At 50.8% G+C, this 16,529-nt stretch overlaps 1 protein-coding gene across 2 annotated transcripts in view; it reads right to left on the minus strand.

The window, feature by feature from the left end:
• Positions 1-16,529, minus strand: part of LOC139276261 (H(+)/Cl(-) exchange transporter 4) — a 126,358-nt gene that overhangs the window by 11,596 nt on the left and 98,233 nt on the right. The window contains exons 1-7 of one of the 2 annotated variants that reach the window (XM_070893993.1): positions 15,159-15,327; positions 12,378-12,565; positions 10,138-10,260; positions 5,881-6,087; positions 5,247-5,327; positions 2,436-2,981; positions 137-323 (exon numbers count right to left, since the gene is read on the minus strand). In XM_070893993.1, the coding sequence (XP_070750094.1) occupies positions 137-323; positions 2,436-2,981; positions 5,247-5,327; positions 5,881-6,087; positions 10,138-10,260; positions 12,378-12,527 (1,294 nt within the window). In that variant the 5' untranslated portion in view covers positions 12,528-12,565; positions 15,159-15,327. Of the gene's footprint in view, positions 1-136; positions 324-2,435; positions 2,982-5,246; positions 5,328-5,880; positions 6,088-10,137; positions 10,261-12,377; positions 12,566-15,158; positions 15,328-16,529 lie in introns of those variants that run through there. The other variant, XM_070893992.1, reaches the window with a different exon arrangement.

Below are 16,529 nucleotides of genomic sequence, written 5' to 3' on the forward strand. Positions count from 1 at the left end.
TTTGCTATCAAGTGATTCTGAAAGGAATCAGTAAAAATGTTCACGGTAGGTATAAATAGTTAAGCCCGTTGGCTTTGCTGCAGAACGACGTTTCTCGCTAAAGCTGCTGGTCAACGGTCCATCAGACATCACTCACCAAGGCAGGCAGCAGCCCCAACCATAGCATACAGCCCTGGGGTGACACAGTCGGCTCCTGGCCGACACCAGCTCTTGAAGATGAACCAGTCATGGTGGTGGTAGGCCATTTGCTCCACGCCGATGCCAACCATTCTGCCAGCTATTGCCCCAACAGCCATACTCGGAATGAACAGTCCTGATGGCATCTGCAGGAACAATGAGAATAAAATGGCATGACACATCCTTTCCATATATACTGTACTATAGGGCGTAGCATGAACAAGGGCAGATGAAAAGGACATGGAGCAGGAACCTGAGCTCCACATCTCCCCCACCCACCTCTGGCCACTGCACGCAGTGGGCGGGGAAGAAATGGCCGACGGCAGTCCCAACAGGGGAGGGGGAGGGCCATTCAGGTCTGAGGCGTTGAAGCGACAATAGGCCTCGCTGTCCAATTTTGCTTCATGTCCTGCTGCTCTCCTGCCCAGTTTCAGGCAGAAACACAAAGGAAAAGGCAGCAATATTTCTTTCCTCTTTTATTTTTGGGAAGACCGAAGCCATTATCTTTGGTCCCCTCCACAAACTGCGTTCCCTAATCACTGACTCCATCCCTCTCCCTAACATCAATCTGAGGGTAAACAAAACTGTTCGCAACCTAGGTGTCATGTTTGACCCTGAAATTAGTTTCCAGCCACATATCCACAGCATAACTAAAACCACCTTTTTCCACCTCCGTAACATTGCCCGTCTCCACCCCTGCCTTAACTCTTCTGCTGCTGAAACCCTAATTCATGCCTTTGTTACCTCTACACTTGACTACTCCAATTCACTCCTGGCCGGCCTCCCACATTCCACACTACGTAAGCATGAGGTCATCCAAAACTCAGCAGCTCGTGTACTATCTCGCACCAAGTCAAGATCACCCATCACCCCTGTGCTTTCTGACCTATATTGGCTCCCAATTAAACGCCTCGATTTCAAAATTCTCATCCTTGTTTACAAATCACTCCATGGCCTCGCCCCTCCCTATCTCTGTAATCTTTTTCAGCCTCACAACACCACAAGATGTCTGCTCTCCTCAAATTCTGACCTCTTGAACATCCCTGAATGTAACGGCTCAACCATCGGTGGCCCTGCCATCAGCTGCCTGGGCCCTAAGCTCTGAAACTCTCTCCCTAAACCTCTCCGCCTCTCTACTTCTCTTTCCTCCTTTAAGACACTCCTTAAAACCTACCTCTTTAAACAAGCTGTTGGTCATCTGCCTTCATTTCTTTGGTGGCTCGGTGTCAAATTTATCGGTTTTGTCTGTAACACTGTTGTAAAGCGCCTTGGGACGTTTTACTACATTAAACGTGCTATATAAATAAAAGTTATTATTATTATTTATATCTTTTCAATTCTAATCTAACTTGGAGCATATTCTATGGCAAGGCTGCACCATTTGTACAGGAAGTCTATACTCACACACGTTATACACGAACACCTTGCAAAGAGTAAATGTTATCGGCATTCTGCAGCATTGTACATTTGTTTTGTGTTGTTTTGAACAGAATTCAATTGCACGGTGAATGAATCAAATAATCGCAATAGCTTCTCTTCAAATATTTCTGCCAATTTTTCTCCCCTCCCCTCCCTTCGCCCCTAACTGGATAGTTCATAGTCACCTTCCATAACCTCACAGAGGTGGCTTTGACAGTGAGTGTCAGCACGCTAATCACCATTTGTTTCTTAAAAATTCATGTTCGGGAACATGGGTGTCGCGAGCAAGGGCAGCATTTATTGCCCATCTCACTGGGTGCCCTGCTGCACCACTTCAGAGGGTAATTAAGAGTCAACCACATTAGTATGGGACTGAAGTCACAGATAGGCCAGACCGGGTAAGGGCAGCATGTTTCCTTCCCTAAAGGGCATTAGTGAACCAGTTGGGCTTTGATGACAATCTGACAGTTTCACGGTCACTTTTACTGATACCAGCCTTTTTTCTTAAACTGAATTCAAATTTTCAAACTGCCATGGGGGGGGGCGTGAACTCACGTTTAACTGGCTTATTATCCCAGGCCTCTGGTTATTAGTTGAGTAACAGAACCACTGCACTACTGTGGCAACATAACTAGACCCCGTCCTGTCCTTACTTGCAGTCAGAGTCACTGGATAGTGATCAGGAGCTGAACTCCCCTCCCTGGGGATTGGCCTATTTGTACCAGCAGCAGAAACTCTGATCCAATAGTAACACGCATCGGTAAATTTGTCCTGTGTCTGTCGGGATCATACAGTGGAGACAGTTTTAGATAAAACTACTTGTGTTGTCCATCCCTCACCTTCATGCCAAAGGTAAATATGGTGATAACGATTTTGAAAACCAGGGCGAGAGCTAACTGCCATATTGCTGCATAGACCCCAGGACCCGCGGGCCTGTCGGGAATATCATCCACTGGCCGAGTCATGTTCGGATCATTGATGTAGTCACAGAGCTGTGACGATTCAAGTGCCCCGCAGTCATTGAAGAGCTCGGAGATTAATTCGCTGGTGCTCCGCCTTGTGTACTGATTAGGGAACGCAAAGATGGCGGTGATGGCGGTCACGGCAATCACCTCCAGCACTGGGTACCTTCCAAGCTTCGTGTTCTTGCGCTTCCTGCACCAGGCAATGTTCCCTCGGATGAAGAGCGTTCCCCAGAGGCCTCCAAAGACGCCGAGTAGGATGAAGGGCACCAGCTCGGCCATGTACCAGGGCGTGTGATACTCCACGTAAAACAACACCAGCCGACTGTTACCAAACGGGTTGATTGAACGGAGAGTGAAGGCTGCCACCAGAGCAGCAAAGAATGATCTCCAGAGCGTCTTCAATGGGAAATAGTAACTGACCTGAAAGGGAACAGCAGAATCCACCATCACTAACATGGTTTTCATTCTCCTTGCATTAGAATATTTTCACCAATTTTTTTTTGGGGGGGGAGGGCAGGTGTTATTCCTTCTCACCACATTCCACAGATGACCCTGAGATTTATGCGGCAGATATCTCTGCCCACTATCAATAGTGCTTAATACTGGCTGACAGAAGGTAATGTTCTTTTGTCTCTAATCCAGGGGCCCATGGGATTAATTGTAACACCCCTATAACCCGCTGAGATCAGCAAGCTCTGTACAGTGAGGATCGAAGCTGGGACCTTCCTGGTTTGCATGACTTTGTTGCAATGCAGATAGACGCTGTGGCTCACTTGCTGATATCTACACGCAAAGGGTGATAGACGTTTGGTACACTCTTCTGCAAATGGCAATTGATGCGAGTTCAATTGTTAATTTTGAATCTGAGATTGATAGATTTTCGTTAACCAAAGGTATAAAAGGATATGGGGCAACGGTTAGTATATGGAGATCAATCACAGATCAGCCATGATCTCATTGAATGGCTCGAGGAGCTCAATGGCCGAGTCCTGTTCCTTGACATCTAACGGGATTACCATCGCCGAATCCCCCACCATCAACATCCTGGGGTCACCATTGACCTGAAACTTAACTGGACCACCCACATAAATACCGTGGCTACAAGAGCAGGTCAGAGGCTGGGTATTCTGCAGCAAATGTCTCACCTCCTGACTCCCCAAAGTCTTTCCACCATCTACAAGGCACAAGTCAGGAGTGGGATGGAATACTCTCCACTTGCCTGGATGAGTGCAGCTCCAACAACACTCAAGAAGCTCGACACCATCCAGGACAAAGCAGCCTGTTTGATCGGCACCCCATTCACCACCTTAAATATTCATTCCTCCATTGCTGACATACCTTGCCTGCAGTGTGTGCCATCTACAAGATGCACTGCAGCAACTCACCAAGGCTTCTTTGGCAGCACCTTCTATCACCTAGAAGGACAAGGGCAGCGGGCGCATGAGAACACCACCTTCTCCATGTTCCCCTCCAAGTCACACACCATCCTGGACTTATAAATATATCGCCATTCCTTCAATGTCGCTGGGAACTCCCTCCCTAACAGCACTGTGGGAGTACCGTCACCACAAGGACTGCAGCGGTTCAAGAAGGCAGCTCACCACCATCTTCTGAAGGGCATTTGGGATGGGAAATAAATGCCAGCCTTGCCAGCAATGCCCACATCCCATGAACGAATTTTAAAAAAAGTTCCAATCTCAGTCCAGAATAGATAGATATATTAGTCAGCTTCATTTCCACATGCATCTCAATTAATCAATTGGCGAAAGCTGTAACTTAGCTCATTGACCTTGGCATTACGGCAGCCATTTTTGGGCCTGTGTGGTGAAGCCCGAGGCACCCCCGATATTGGGCCTCAGTGGCTTGGTTGGGGGTGGGTTGCAGTGGTTGGGGGTTGAGCAGTGGTGTGGGAGAGCATTTGGCTTCCAGCTTGTAATCAGCGTGCGCTTCCTGCCCACCATGTTGAAGGCTTAGGAGGTCATTTAGCGCCCGAAAAATGGAGGCTGTGCAGCCAAATTTCTAGACCAACTGAATGGTAAATTGTTCAAGGAGACCAGATTCCCATTGAAGAACTGAAGAATGAGGCGCAAACATCAGTAAAGGGAGAACACTCAACTCCCATTGGATGCAAGTACCTCACTGGATGTCAACCTAGTAATCAGAGTCTGACATCTCCACTAACTGGAGCGAGTCTCGGACTCATACCCTTCTGGTGGAAATTCTATCACTGTGTAGTTATCGAGAAAGTAACCTTGGTGACTATGGACAAAGCAAAGTACCAGAGACTTACAGAGCTGATCTTTATTAGTATTTAGACCCATCATTCTACCTTTGCCAACTAAGTGTTGTCCAACATCTTAATATTTTATTATAGGACAATTGTACCATTTTGGAGCAGGAAAGATTTGAAATGAGCCTTTCATCACAGTGACTTTACATGGGAGAGATAGAATTGTCTTTCCAAGAAACAGTGGTGTTTTCTGGCCTACTTGTGATATATATTTCGAAACAGGTGGAAAATAACTTGCCTAATAATAACAAGGTTGACAATGCCCATTGAGGTCAGTTCAAAGTTTACGCTTGCAATATTTTATTGTTCTTGCCTTTCCAGCCTACTATAATGGCAATGAAATCAAGTTACATGGCATTGGGGGAAATTTGGGTATGGGCACGAATATATTTTACCTCTTCCAAGCTGAAAAGCACGCCACCAATGGGAGCACCAAATGCAACCGAGACACCTGCGGCAGCAGCGGCTGACAGCACCTGGAAGGAAGACAAGAGCTCAGGTTATGTAACATCCGAGAACATCCACCGTCAAAATTATTGCACAATGGGAACCTCCCCTTTAATCACTTTCTTTCCAATATCTCACCTCTGCCAATCAACAATGAATGCAGGTACCACAGAATGCCCACTTTTCAATTTGTCTGTCTTTTTCCATTTCTTTTTCAGGGGAAACTCTCTTTCCCAAAAGGCTGTGTATGGATGCTGGGGGTCAATTGATATTTTCAAGACCGAGATCGATAGATTTTTGTTGGGTAACGGTATCAATGAATACGGAGCAATGGCGTGTAAATGGACAGACCAGCCGTGGCCTGATTGAATGGTGGAACAGGATTGAGGGGCTGAATGGCCTACTCCAACATCTGGAACCATTCTACCACTACCTGTACGTTTAGAAACTGGACTGAGGGTTGTAAGGTTATCTCCATCTGTATTTGATGTTAAAACCCTCAGTCTAGTCCCTCTCCAATACTCATCCAGTTTCTGTTTTATTACTGGAGATATTCCAATACTAGCTGAAGTTATTGCTTACCTCCCTCCTCTTCCCTTCATTCTTACTGTACTTTGAAAATAAGCAGCAGAAGAGGTTTCCACAGCAACATGCCACATGTACCAGGGGTCCTTCCTTCCCGAGGCTTAGGCCCGAGGATACAGCTAACACCAGAGTTACTGTTTTAATCAGTAATGTCCATTTGCCCAGATAGCCTCTGATAATGAAGCCACTAAGGATGGTCTTAATCTGAAAAAAATAAGATTTAAGTCAAATAAAATAGTGCCAAAGACATTAACATCCTTCACTGAAACACATTACAAGTTAAACCTAAAAGGTACTTTTTTTCTCAGCTAATGTTTATTTCTAACTGAAAAATGTTTAATTTCAATTTAAAACTGATTTAGACACATCAGTGCCACATTGCATCGTATTCATGTATCAATAACATGTTCAGTACAACGCTCTGGGAACTCTGTGCTCCCCAAACTCTAACTCTGACCTCTTGTGCATGCCTCACTTCCTTCACCCTACCATCGGCGGCTCTGCCTTCAACCATCTAGACCCTAAGCTCTGGAATTCACTCCCCAAATCCCACACCTCGCTCTCCTCCTTTAATACACTGGTTAAAACCGAGCTCTCTGGCCAAGCATTTGGTCACCTGTCCTAATGTCTCCCTTATGTGGCTTGTTGTCAAATTTGTGTCTCAGTCCACTCCTGTGAAGCACCTTGGGACATTTTACTGTGTTAAAGGCGCTGTATAAATGCAAGTTGTTTTTGTTATTGTTCCTCACAATGGTAGAAGACTTGTAAAATTGGGTCTGTTTTCATTATAACAGTGGGGCTTACAGGGTGATGTGATTGAGGTTATTATGATCTGGAACGCATTGGTGGAAGCAGATTCAATAGTAACTTTCTAAAGGGTATTGGATAACTACTTGAAGGAGAGAAAATTTGCACAGCTATGGGGAAAGAGCAGGAATGGGAATAATTGGATAGCTCTTTCAAAGAGCCGGCACAGGCATGGTGGGCTGAATAGTCTCCTTCTGTGCTGTAACGTTTTATGATTATGAATGGATGGGACAGTGTCAATAGAAACAGTGGCCTCAAAATAACCCCCCGTCTCCATAACGAGCAGGAGAGGGTTGGGGATGGGGGGTGAACATATTAACGTATGTAAATAGGGCTTTCGCAGTGCAAATGGGAGCCCAATTTAACATTTACAATTGCAGTATGGCTTTCCCAGGGATTGGGAAACTTGGCAGCTGTGTCACTTTTTAGTTCCTGGTGGGACAGGTGGAGCAGGATTGCTCCCCCAGACTCTTCAACAAAGTCTTCGGCCGCCCCCAGCCCCGATCCCCAGACTCCCCCCCCCCCCGCACCCCAGCCCCAGCCCCAATCCCCAGACTCCACCCCAGCCCCAGCCCCGATCCCCAGACTCCACCCCCAGCCCCAATCCCCAGACTCCCCCAGCCCCGATCCCCAGACTCCCCCAGCCCCGATCCCCAGACTCCCCCAGCCCCGATCCCCAGACTCCCCCAGCCCCAATCCCCAGACTACCCCAGCCCCAATCCCCAGACTACCCCAGCCCCAATCCCCAGACTCCACCCCCAGCCCTGATCCCCAGACTCGCCCCCCTCCCCCCAGCCCGATCCCCAGACTCCACCCCCTCCCCCCAGTCCGATCCCCAGACTCCCCCAGCCTCCACCCCCTCCCCCCAGCCTCGATCCCCAGACTCCGCCAGCTCCAATCCCCAGCCTCCAACCCCTCCCCGATCCCCAGACTCCATCCCCTCCGCGCAGCCCCGCTCCCCAGACTCCCCCAGCCCCGGTCCCCAGACTCCTCCAGCCCTGATCCCCAGGCTCCACCCCCTCCCCCAGCCCCGATCCCCAGACTCCCCCAACCCCAACCCCGATCCCCAGGCTCCACCCCCTACCCCCAGCCCAGATCCACAGGCTCCACACCCTGCCCCCCGCCCCGTAAACCAGACTCCCCCAGCCTCCACCCCCTCCCCCCAGGCCCGTCCCCAGACTCGATCCCCAGACTCCGCCAGCCCCGATCTCCAGACACCCCCAGCCCCGATCCCCAGACTCACCCAGCCCCAATCCTCAGACTCCCCCCCAGCCCCAATCCCCAGATGCCCCCAGCCCCGATCCCTCGACTCTCATGGCCTCGATCCCCAGACTCCCCCAGCCCCAATCCCCAGACTCCCCCAGCCCCGATCCCCATACTCGACCCCCTCCCCCCAGCCCCCGATCCCCAGACTCCCCCAGCCCCAATCCCCAGACTCCCCAGCCTCAATCCCTAGGCTCCACCCCCTACCCCCAGCCCCGATCCCCAGTCTCCTCCAGCCCCAACCCGCTCCCCCCATCCCGATCCCCAGACTCCCCCAGCCTCCACCCAGCCCCGATCCCCAGACTCCGCAAGCCCCAATAACCAGACTCCCCCAGCCCCGATCCTCAGACACCCCCAGCCCCGATCCCCAGACTCCCCCAGCCCAGATCCCCAGACTCGATCCCCTCCCCCCAGCCCCGTTCCCCAGACTCCGCCAGCCCTGATCCCCAGACTCCCTCAGCCCCAATCCTCAGACTCCCCCAGCCCCGATCCCCAATCCCCAGACGTCCCCAGCCCCGATCCCCAGACTCCCCAAGCCCCAATCCCCAGACTCACCCAGCCCTGATCCCAAGACTCCACCCCCTCCCCCCAGCCCCGATCCCCAGACTAACCCAGCCCCGATCCCTAGGCTCCACCCCCTACCCACATCCCCGATCCCCAGACTCGATCCCAGTCTCCGCAAGCCCCAATCCCCAGACTCTACCCGCTCCCCCCCGCCCCGATCCCCAGACTCGATCCCCAGACTCCGCAAGCGCCAATCCCCAGACTCCCCCAGCCCCGATCCCCAGACTCCCCCAGCCCCGAACCTCAGACTCCCCCAGCCCCAATCCCCAATCCCCAGACGCCCCCAGTCCCGATCCCCAGACGCCCCCAGCCCCGCTCCCCAGACTCCCCGCCCCCCACCCTCCGCCAGCCCTGATCCCCAGACTCCCCCGGCCCCGATCCCCAGACTCCCCCAGCCTCGATCCCCAGACTCCCACAGCCCCGATCGCCTGATGCCCCCAGCCCCGATCGCCTGATGCCCCCAGCCCCAATCTCCAGGCTCCCCCAGCCCCGATCCCCAGACTCCCCCAGCTCCGATCGCCTGATTCCCCCAGCCCCGATCCTCAGACGCCCCCAGCCCCAATCGCCTGATGCCCCCAGCCCCAATCTCCAGGCTCCCCCAGCCCCGATCCCCAGACTCCCCCAGTCCCGATCCCCAGACTCCCCCAGCCCCGATCCCCAGACTCCCCCAGCCCCGATCCCCAGACTGCCCCAGCCCCGATCCCCAGACTGCCCCAGCCCCGATCCCCAGAATCCCCCAGCCCCGATCCCCAGAATCCCCCAGCCCCGATCCCCAGATTCCCCCAGCCCCGATCCCCAGATTCCCCCCAGCCCCGATCCCCAGATTCCCCCCAGCCCCGATCCCCAGACTCCCCCAGCTCCGATCGCCTGATGCCCCCAGCCCCAATCCCCAGACTCCCCCAGCTACGATCGCCATGGACCATCGTAAATGGTCCCTGGCTGCACGCTCCTGCCACTGTTGCTCCCCACCAGCCAGGCTCCTCCTGCCTCACCTGCAACCTCCCTGCCTCCCTGTAATTATCGGGGCCACTGTTTCACACGATGAAGGTTCTCGAATGAAGGGACATTCATCGTTAGTAATTGAAGCAGAGACAACATTTAAGAATTGGTTACATAGGAGTTTGTAGGAAAAGGGGATAAAGGGAGACGGGAACAGGGCAGGCAAAAGGGATGAGATATGGTTTGTTTAGAGGATAAACACCAAAACAGACAGGTTAGGCCAAGCTGCCTGTTGCATGATTTCCCTACACGATGAGTTCCTGAGCACAAGCAGGTCATCATGTGAGGCCCTGACAGGAACTATGTTGCTTCCCTAAAGGCCAGGAAGGAAAAATGAAAGGATGAGCTAGCTGCACTTTACTCCATACCACAGCAGCACTTGCACAAACTTGGGCCCATGTTAATTAACAACCTTAGACTGGGTGCATTACAAAGCATTACATTCATATCTTCAACAGTGCTGAGGTCAGTTGAACAAGCTGCGAAATGTTTCGTCAATCACAATAAGTGTATTTTTATTTGCTGTGAGATAGCTTTTGTTGTCTAGAAAGCAGCAGCAGCACATAAAGGTTTGCTGCAGTGAAATACAATTGCAGCTTTCCTCTGTGGACAGGTACCTACCTCTGGAATTCCAGAGCCACATGCATAGGGTGCAAACACTTTGACCAGCGAGACTCCCAGGAAAGCAAAGGTCAAAGCCCAAAGAACATATAGAAGATAGTTCAGAACGTATGCACTAGCACCCTGGGAAAAGAAAACATTATAGATAGCGGTATTTATATTTATCTTACAGTTTCGAACACACAGTAGACACCATGCAAAAGTTATGACTGGCATAAGTGTCGTACAGGATCATAGGAATTGCTCGACAGATAAAGACCAAGATCCATATACCATCCTGGATGTGGCATTATACAATGATAATGGAGTTTTTGACTAATCTTGACAATCAATCTCAATCAATTGGACCCCGACATATATCAGATACAAGTTGTATTTGGTGGAAGTAATGTAGATTTTGGAAGTCCTACCCATGGTAAGGTACCTGGCCTGCTACACGCATGGAGTAGAAAATCACCAAGTATCGTCAGTGATTTTCCGATCCACAGTCAAACGTATACAGCTATATGGCTGCCTATAGCTATCGGAGTACTGCAAAACCAGCAATGCTTCCTCATTCACCAATACATCTTGGTCCAGTAGGGTAGGTATTGGCTGTGGATCAGTGGTAGCACATAAACCAGACTGACACTTCTGTGCAGTACTGAGGGAGTGCTACACTGTCGGAGGTCCCATATTTCGGATGTGACATTAAACTGGGGTAAAAATCATGTATTCAGAGAATTAGCCCACATGTACCTGAACTACACAGTTCCAGATATAGGTGATTGCAAGTGAAGACTAGAATATGGCCTCTAAATACTGGGTCACAATCAAGTGGTATACTCGTGTCCAGACGGAATGACCACTGGCTCAGGGCTAGTATCTCTACCTCCGAGTCAGAAGGGGTGGGATTGAACCCCACTCCAGACAGTCCCAGAGCAGAAAGCGGAGCACCAGTTCTGAATACTGGGTGACGTCCAACGGTGGTACTTAAGTCTAATAGGTGCAGATGCTTCCCCATTTTAAAGGGTGGGTGGGGATCTTTAGCCTTGGTTGTAGTCCAACTAGGAAAGGGCACTCCAAAGATTACAACCACGAGGAAGGCAACGGGAAACCACCTCAGCTCCTCATCCCTAGTAAGTGGCTCAAGAATCTTAGTGTGAGACTTGAGTCAGGACCTGTCCGAGGGCAGAACACAACCGAGAGGTGGAATGTGTATTGCCTGCAGGCCCAGTCTAAATCCTTTAGTAAAGTTTCCTTCCGTACACTGGGTCTATTGATAGTTCAACAGTAAAAGATACTGTATGTGCTTGTACTTAAAGATCTAGTATTTGTGCCTGGTGGTTAATGTATCAATAATATGAGATCATTAAACTGGACAGTGTTGGATCTGATAGAACTGCGCACTGAATGAAGGATCCATAAGAATTTCATCGTTCAAATACTGTGTGGTTATGCTCTCAGCACAGAGTGAGAAGTCCAGAGGGCACATTAAACTGGGTCTACTATTACATATGTCCTCATGGCTGTTTATAGATTGGCAATGGCAAAGACCTGGGAGGGGATTATTGCCAGTGGCCTTTGTTGACGAATGTTTATAGCACAGCGGGACCTGAAAAAATAATCAAAAGCGGAGGTTGGGGCAGGAATCAACTTCTATCACTCTCACACTGTGCAGAATCTTTGCTGAAAATGTTAAACTTCACAGAACAGAGGCCGGAGTATAATTCGAGGGGAATTGGTGTATTGGTGTATTACAGTTCAAGAGGAATTGGTGTATTACAGTTCAAGGGGATTCAATGTATTACAGTTCAAGGGGAATCAGTGTATTACAGTTCAAGGGAAATTGGTGTATTACAGTTCAAGAGGAATTGATGTATTACAGTTCAAGGGGAATTGGTGCATTACAATTGAATAACATATAAAACATAAGCGTAACATAAGGGAAAAAGCTGGACCTATTAAGGACCCAAAGGGGAATCTTCATGTAGAAGCAGAGGACATGGCAAAAGTATTAAATGAGTACTTTGCATCTGTCTTCACAAAGGAAGTGGATGATGTGAAGGTTGCACTAAAAGAGGAGAGGGAAGCTATGGACAGGATAGATATAATTCAAGGGGAATTGGTGTATTAAAATTCTATGTTTGGATCAGGGGGTGCATTTATCTAGAGTCAACTACATTTGAAACTGTGAGCTGAAATTAACATCATGTAGGTGCATTGACCCAAGAGTCAAATGGAGACGTATGATTTCTTACTTCCGACTGGCTGGCCAAAAGCTCTGACCATGTCCTCCACTGAGGGCATTTATCCCTGTCCTCGAAGGTCGTCTCATTGGATGTCCAACAGCACTGTTCGTGACTGAACCAGAATCCAGCCAGACAGACCCCCTCCTTCAGGTCCGTCATCCAATCGACAGCCAGATCTATCACTCCAGCCAGCGTCCCTGAATAAGGCAAGGCAAGAAGCACAACATTAAAACCCGCAACGACAAACACGCTCCTTCAACTTATTGTTACAGCACCTTGGTATCTACCTTTATCACTTTGGATAATGGAGAGAGAGACCCATCCTTAGGGGAAACTGATACTCAAGAGATGTTCTTACAAGTATGGTGTAGCAATGTCAGCAGCCCATCCACTTCCTCCACCACTTGGAAGAAGCACTGAGGGTAGCTAGGGCACAGAATTTACTCTGGGTGGGGGGCTTTAATGTCCATCACCAAGAGTGGCTCAGTAGCATCACTACTAACCGAGCTGGCCGAGTCCTGAAGGACAAAGCTGCTAAACTGGGCCTGCGGCAGTTGGTGAGAGAACCAACACAAGGGAAAAACCGACATAACCTCGTCCACACCAATCTACCTGTCGCAGATACATCTGTCTGTGACAGCATTGGTAGCAGTGACCACCGCACAGTCATTGTGGAGACGAAGTCCCATCTTCACACTGAGGACACCCTCCATCGTGTTGTGTGGCACTACCCCTGTGCTAAATGGGATAGATTCAGAACAGATCTCGCAGCTCTAAACTGGGCATCCATGAGGTACTGTGGGCCATCAGCAGCAGCAGTATTGTATTCTACCACAATCTGTAACCTCTGGGCCCGGCATATCCCTCAAGCAAGAGGGCCAACCCTGGTTCAATGAGGAGTGTAGTAGAGCATGCCAGGAGCAGCACCAGGTGTACCTAAAAATGAATTGCTAACCTTGGGAAGCTGCGAAACAGGATTAGATGCATGCTAAGCAGCATGCCATAGATAGAGCGAAGCGATCCCACAATCAACGGATCAGATCAAAGCTCTGCAGTTCTGCCACATCCAGTCGTGAATGGTGGTGGACAATTAAACAACTAATGGGAGAAGGAGGCTCCATGAATATTCCATCCTCAATGATGGTGGAGCCCAGCACATGAGTGCAAAAGACAAGGCTGAAGCATTTGCAACCATCTTCAGCCAGAAGTGCTGAGGTCCCCACCATCACAGAAGCCAGTCTTCAGCCAATTTGATTCACTCCACGTGATATCAAGAAACGGCTGAGCGCACTGGATACAGCAAAGGTTATGGGCCCCGACAACATCCCAGCTGTAGTGCTGAAGACTTGTGCTCCAGATCTCGCCGCGCCGCTAGCCAAGCTGTTCCAGTACAGCTAAAACACTGGCATCTACCTGATAATTTGGAAAACTGCCCAGGTATGTCCTGTACACAAGAACCAGGACAAATCCAATCCTGCTAAATTACCACCCCATCAGCCTACTCTCAATCATCAGATGGAAGGTGTCTCAAGCGACACTTACTCAACAATAACCTGCTTTCTGATGTTCAGTTTTGGTTCCGCTAGGACCACTCAGCTCCAGACCTCACTACAGCCTTAGTCCAAACATGGACAAAAGAGCTGAACTCCAGAGGTGAGGTGAGAGATGTTATGTATCGATGTGTGTATCGTCCTGCGTCCTGGGGCGGAAGTGAGATGTTATGTATTGATGTGTGTATCGTCCTGGTACCTTAACTGTATAATAAGCACAATGGTGCACCACAGAGGGCGCTGTGGTGGGAGACCTGAAAGTACCTGCAAGAGGCAGTATAAAAGGCTGACCACCACACCGAGAGTCACTCTGGAGCTGTTCAATAAAGGACGAAGGTCACAGCAGTTAGATTAACACCAGACCGTGTGGAGTCAGTGATTTGTGTGCTGCATACACCACATTGGCGATGAGGAAGAGGACGAATTCCACGCAACCATGGCTACTCTGGGCTCGCTAAAGGGTTTTACCGTGGGCAATGATTGGGAGGGTTTTTCGGAAAGGCTCGAGTACTGCTTCACAGCAAACGACCTGACGGAGGACACGGATGCACTGAGAGAGAAGCGTAAGGCGATATTGCTCTCCAGTTGTGACGATGAGGTTTACTGACTCCTCAGGGATTTGCTGGGACCCGGGAGCGCCAGGGACAAGTCATACGAGGAGCTGACTGAACTCATTCGTGACCAGTTGAAACCGAAGGAGAGCATCCTCACGGCCAGATATAAATTTTACCATCACTGCAGCCCTGAGGGCCAGGATATCACCAAATATGCTGCGGACCTCAGGAGACTCGCGGCGCCATATGATTTTGGCGCACACCTTGACGAGGCATTGCGGGACGTTTTCGTCATGGGGATTGGCCATGAGGGCCTCCTTCACAAGCTGCTAGCCACAGAACCCACAGTCACCCTGACAAAGGCCACCACCATCAGCCGGGCATATATGACCTCGACTTGCAACACCAAACAAATGATCCACACAGTCTCGAACCTGGCAGGCACTGTCCACAGGATAGCACCCACCACGGACAAAACTGCAGGACGTGGCTCTGCCCGGGGCAGAGAGCACGGACCTCGGGGTCCTGGAACTCAGAGTCCACTGAGGGGGGCCAATCAAGCAGCACCATGCTGGCACTGCGGAGGAAGCCATGAGGCTCGCCGGTGCAGGTTTGCAGAGTACACGTGCAATACCTTCCACCTGAAAGGCCACCTTCAGCGTATATGTAAAATAAATCGGACTCACCATGTAGCTGAGGAGATGGGGGATGATCCACTGTTCAGCAAGGAGCAGGCAGTAGAAGATGAGGTGTTGGGACTGTACACGTGCACCAATGATTCACCGCCAGTGATAATGGAAGCAAAAATCAACGGAGTCCCTGTGAGTATAGAAGTGGACACGGGCTCGGGTCCGTCGTTGATGAGTCGGAGAACTTGTGATAAACTGTGGATTAACCCAGCTGCATGACCCAAGCTGGTCCCGGTCATGGCGAAGCTGCGTACCTACACCAGGGAACTGATACCTGTTCTTGGCAGAGCGGAGGTGCAGGTATCCCACGGGGATGAGACGCACGGTTTACCTTTGTGCGTCGTTGCAGGCGATGGGCCGACGCTCCTCGGCCGGAGGTGGATGGGTACGATCCGTGGGAGCTGGGAGCTGGGAAGACTTCACCACTCCACAGACTGCTGCTCCCTGGGGTGCTTCCATGCCCCGGGTTCCCAGAGAGCAGCGCCGACCGAGCTGGAGCTGCAGCCTCAATCCACCCACAGACAAGCAGAGCAAGCCCCAGCCCCAGACTTCAAGCCACAGAGATCCTGCAGCCTTAGCCCCCACAGGCAAGCAGCCCTGCAGAGGCGGGCCCAGTGGGGGGGGAGAGAGGGGGGGGGTGAGCCGGTGGGGCACTGCGGGCGGGGTGCGAGGGATCCAGGATGGCCGGCGGATCGGAGGGGCCCACGCACAGGGAGAGTCGGGCGGCGGCAGCATCTGGAGGTCGGCGGCCACGACGGCTGCAGAGGAGGCCGCAGGGGAGGTGGTAAGTGCGGCCGCTGGAGAGGCCACGACGGCCGTGGGGGAGGCGGCTATGGTGCCCACCGGAAAAGCGACGACGACGGCCGCAGGAGAGGCGGCAAATCAGGTGGCAGCGGAGGGGAGCGGAGGCTGCGGCGGCAGAGGGCATCCGGAGAGCAAGATGGCGGCGGCCTCGTATCCAGAGCAGCAGAGCATCAAAGATGGCAGCACCCAAGGAGAAACCTCGTGGAATCCTGCTGCATCAAAGATGGCGCCTTAAAAAGGAAATGCACCCGGGAGTTTTAAAAGGGCCTTACCACGTGGTGGTCCCCACAAAGTGACTTCTGTAAGGCAAGAGCGAGTCTAAAATGAGCTATGTTAACGTGAGATGACGGATTTATAATAAGAATTAATATTTTAATGCTGAATGGTCACTGTGTTTGTGTAAAATAATGGATATGAAGTACAATTAATGATAAGAGCAAATAAGGAAATCAGGGATCTGTTACCAGTTAATAACTATTTAATGTAACTGCTCAGCATACCCGCAACCCATTGATGCAACATCTGTACCAGATAACATGTACCATACAAACGCACTGTCTATGC

This window comes from Pristiophorus japonicus, chromosome 11, assembly GCF_044704955.1.
Source record: "Pristiophorus japonicus isolate sPriJap1 chromosome 11, sPriJap1.hap1, whole genome shotgun sequence".
Lineage (NCBI taxonomy): Eukaryota > Metazoa > Chordata > Chondrichthyes > Pristiophoridae > Pristiophorus > Pristiophorus japonicus.